At 41.6% G+C, this 3,851-nt stretch overlaps 1 protein-coding gene across 2 annotated transcripts; it reads left to right on the top strand.

The window, feature by feature from the left end:
• The first annotated feature begins 432 nt into the window (after positions 1 to 432).
• Positions 433 to 1,753, top strand: LOC139984414 (uncharacterized). 2 transcript variants are annotated; one of them, XM_071998330.1, is made up of 3 exons: positions 433 to 660; positions 924 to 1,175; positions 1,616 to 1,753. In XM_071998330.1, the coding sequence occupies exons 1-3, from the start codon at positions 574 to 576 to the stop codon at positions 1,649 to 1,651; spliced, it is 375 nt and encodes a 124-aa protein (XP_071854431.1). In that variant the 5' UTR covers positions 433 to 573; the 3' UTR covers positions 1,652 to 1,753. The 2 variants fall into 2 exon arrangements, with proteins under 2 accessions (XP_071854431.1, XP_071854430.1); XM_071998329.1 differs by having other exon boundaries at positions 1,265 to 1,685.
• The last annotated feature ends 2,098 nt before the right edge of the window (positions 1,754 to 3,851 follow it).

Genomic DNA, 3,851 nt, shown 5'->3' with positions numbered 1-3,851 from the left:
TTTGCTGTCACGGCGAGTCGCCATGACAGCTAGGGGTGTGGCAAAGCCACGCACCTATACACAAACCAAAACGAAACAAACCCAAAACACACTAAAACAAACTGTAAACTAATGAAGGGCCAACGTAAAAACACAATAAAGGTGTGGTCAACGAAAGGTGGAGAGCAGCCGAAAACACGTCCGCACTCCACGAGAACTGAACTGAACTACCTTCATCGTTTTTGTTCACTGCGTCTGCCACCGCCTACAGTTGGCGGTAAGCCAAGCAAGCAAAGCGGTACCCGAGATGAGTTACTTTATGCAAATTATTTCAGCAGTTTATAACTATGTCCAGCAAAGCGAGACGAAGCTTCGAGCATACAAGGACATTGCCCAGATCCTCGACATGGATGCTGTGAAATTCCAACGGCTCTATGAAATCCGATGGCTGAGTCTAGGGAACGCTGTCACTGCTATTGTTCGAAACTATGGAGCCCTGATGGTGCTAGTTTCCCGAGATGCCAACGGGGGTGATCCGACAGCCATTGGGTTGTTACAGCAGCTGTCGTCTTAAAGTACACTGCATTGCTGCACATGGCGTGTGACATGCTTGTGGAGACCAATCACCTGAGCAAGGTCTTTCAGCACCGAGACATCTCATTCGGTGTCATTGCGAATCAGGTAAGTTGTTTTTCATTTCATTAGGCCTTCTTAATATAAGAAACACAACTCTTTAGAATAAAAATTATGTTACATTTTATGTAATTTTCACTGAAGTACACAAGTACAGGGTTATTACAGATCATTCAGTGATGAAAAAAAATGCAATGCTGTTTTCACGATATGGAATTGGCATTTGATATTTGACTTCACCGTACATGTAGCTAGAAACCTGGTTAAATATGTATTCAGACATTGGTAGAGTTTTAACCTCATCATTGCAGATTCAGGGATGCATCAACAGCCTAGAGAGCATGAAAGAGCAGGATGGCCTACATCTCAGTGACTTCAAAAGTCAACTAGAGGACACCAGTAATTTTAAAGGGGTTGAAATAAACTATGCAGCCAGGGGAAGGAGGAGTTGCGATGTTGATGGCAGGGCCAAGTTCGAGTCGATCAGGGGTGAGCTTCTTCACGAGCTGGTGAAGAACCTCAGGGAACGATTCCCCAATGTTGCCCTGTTTGATGCTATGGAGGTAAGACAAGAGTTCTCTTCACACTATATTTTTTGGTGTTTTGTTTTATTAGAATACATCAATAATGTCATGTTAAATTTTCCACACAGATATTTCAGCCATCTGCCTATCCTGACCGACACAATCCAGGGCTACTTTTAGGCTGGGGGAATGACAAGCTGAAGGCCTTGTTGAACCATTTCGGATCCCCCAAAGTCAGCAAAAACAAGGAGTTTCCCAATCCCATAGACAAAGAGAGTTGTCTGGGACAGTTTCTTCCATTCATACCCATATATATACACATTCACATTGTAATAAAAGAGCAGTGCAGCTGAATAACGCTGAAGGCATTTTCCCATAAAAATATGCCACTTTTTAAGGTATTGTGGTGGAGTTGCACCTGTCAATAACAATTTATAATATCACATTTTACATCACACACCTTTCTCTCCCCTATACAGAAATATTCAGACTGTTTTCTGCCTGTCTCTGCGTGATGGTCGGGAATGCAGAAGCCGAGCGAGTGTTCTCATGCCAGAACAGGATTAAGACAGCACTGCGTTCCCGCCTCTCCATAGATACCCTGGATCAACTAATCCGACTGAGCTTCCAGGGAATCCCTATTGATGAATTTCCCTTTGAAGTCGCCCTCAGGAAGTTCGAAACAGGACCTCGAAGGTTGTAGCATGCAGGCTGCAACCATTTTTAGGATTTAAGCAACCAAGCATGTGAACATGTGTTTAATATTTTTGAATAAAAGGAATAATTCCACAAGATATTGTCTGAACTTTTTGGTGCTCAAATTCTTTGTAATTACTATAATTGTAATTACTATAAGCTTTCTTCATGGTGCACTTTAGCACCTAGTGTTTTATAGCATTTTTTATGTTTGAATGCCCCAAAAAATCATGATGGCTTAGGTGTTTCCACAGCTTTCTGAGCGTACTTTTTACCCCAATTGTGTGAAATAAACCATTGATAGGGGCTGGGCTTCCAGGGGGCCTAAGGCGGGCCCCTGGACCCCACCCTTTAAGGCTTAGCGCTCGCGCAGGCGCCTTCGGCGCCAGATGGCTAGTCTCCTGAGCAATCAGTAACAGATGAGACACCCTGTTTGAAATTTCTGGCTAAGACCCTGCTACCCACATACCAAGTTTTAAGTTCATCCAACTTTAACTTCTTGAAAGAACGTGTTTACAAGCAAAGCGTCACATACTCATACACACACGCTATCACCATCGCATAGATACCTTTCGGACTTCGGCAAGGAATCAAAAAGGATGTAAAACTGCCAAAGACTTAATGTAAGAAAGGGTCAGACGACACAGAAATAAGTACAGTAGGACAGTAGCAGCTATTAAGTTCGTATGAATCTATTCTCTGGTAGTCTCATTCGAATCTATGGTAAAACATGAAACAATAAAATATAATAACTGGTAAGATAATTATACGTAATACCCAAGTGTAAGTATATATGTCACATAATCCTTTGTTCGAAGCGTTCTCAGAATGTTGGAGACACTTACCACTTTGCCGGCGACTGCTGTCGTCATTTACAGGTTAGCCAGGTTAGCAGGAGTCAGTACGAATCATTCATGAAGCACTGGATGTTGGATATAAAGAATACAGACAATCTACCCAGCATAAGCAAACAATCTCTCACTTGGGCTTCAACATTATTTACATGGATCTGGAATTACAATTTGCATTGATCTAAACAACTCTTGATTCGTCAAATACCTTAACATACATTCTTGGCGCAAAATTGACACCGCAAACTACATGGACCAATTACGCGAGACTCTAGGCCTGACAAGTAAACCCATGATAACAAAATGACGACTTGCACAAAATAACCAGGCACACGTAATCAAACTATTTTCAATAATACTCGACACTTATACTACATCTTACTACAACAAATGGTCCAAAATGATCTAGAAACTTACGTTCATCAGATGTTTCAGTTCAAATACATACAGGTTAGCAGAACAGAGCGAAACTAAACGGCTTTTCGCTTTACCTGGGCAAACGAACAACAAGTTTTGATAAGTCAGCGTTGCCATGTGAAGTGGTGGCGCACTTCGCAAATGAAGAAGATGGCTCTAATCTTACACTGCAACAACAGGTAATAACAGGTTGGTGTATTTAATAGGACTCGGTTTACCACGCCGAATAAAGTCAATTATACCGTCGTGGAAGGATTCAATCACCCCGCTTGGTGTTGGTATAGTGGAAATGAGATACACTAGACGGGAAACGACAAGGGAATTCACAATAATATTCCTCTCATTGAGAGTTTGCGCCCCTTCCACCGGCTCAGCAAAAGGCTGCAGGTTCTTACTTTTCCCTCCCAGTTAACCTCCTCAATAGTTGTCTTGTCGTTGCCAATAGCAACGACTACAACTATAATATAGTCATTTCTGACTTATCATAATGACTGATGTTGGATTTACCAAAAACGAGAAGCTCAGTCTTGTCCAAATTACACATTGAGCCAGACGCTCGTTCATACAAGTTAATTATTGTTAAAAACCAACTATGGTGACTTTTTGATGAACATGTAATCCTTAACTCACTCCAATTACATTGCTGTAATTAACGTTACCAATTTCGGACGTTAAATACGTGAAAAATGGGAAGAAAGGTCAGCTTTTTATAAAACCTATTTCAGACATTCCTGAAACATTCCGAAGACAT

Source organism: Apostichopus japonicus, chromosome 17 (genome assembly GCF_037975245.1).
Source record: "Apostichopus japonicus isolate 1M-3 chromosome 17, ASM3797524v1, whole genome shotgun sequence".
NCBI classification, from domain to species: Eukaryota; Metazoa; Echinodermata; class Holothuroidea; order Aspidochirotida; family Stichopodidae; genus Apostichopus; species Apostichopus japonicus.
The sequence above is the reverse complement of the archived record's forward strand: the minus strand, read 5'-3'. Positions and strand labels throughout refer to the sequence as shown.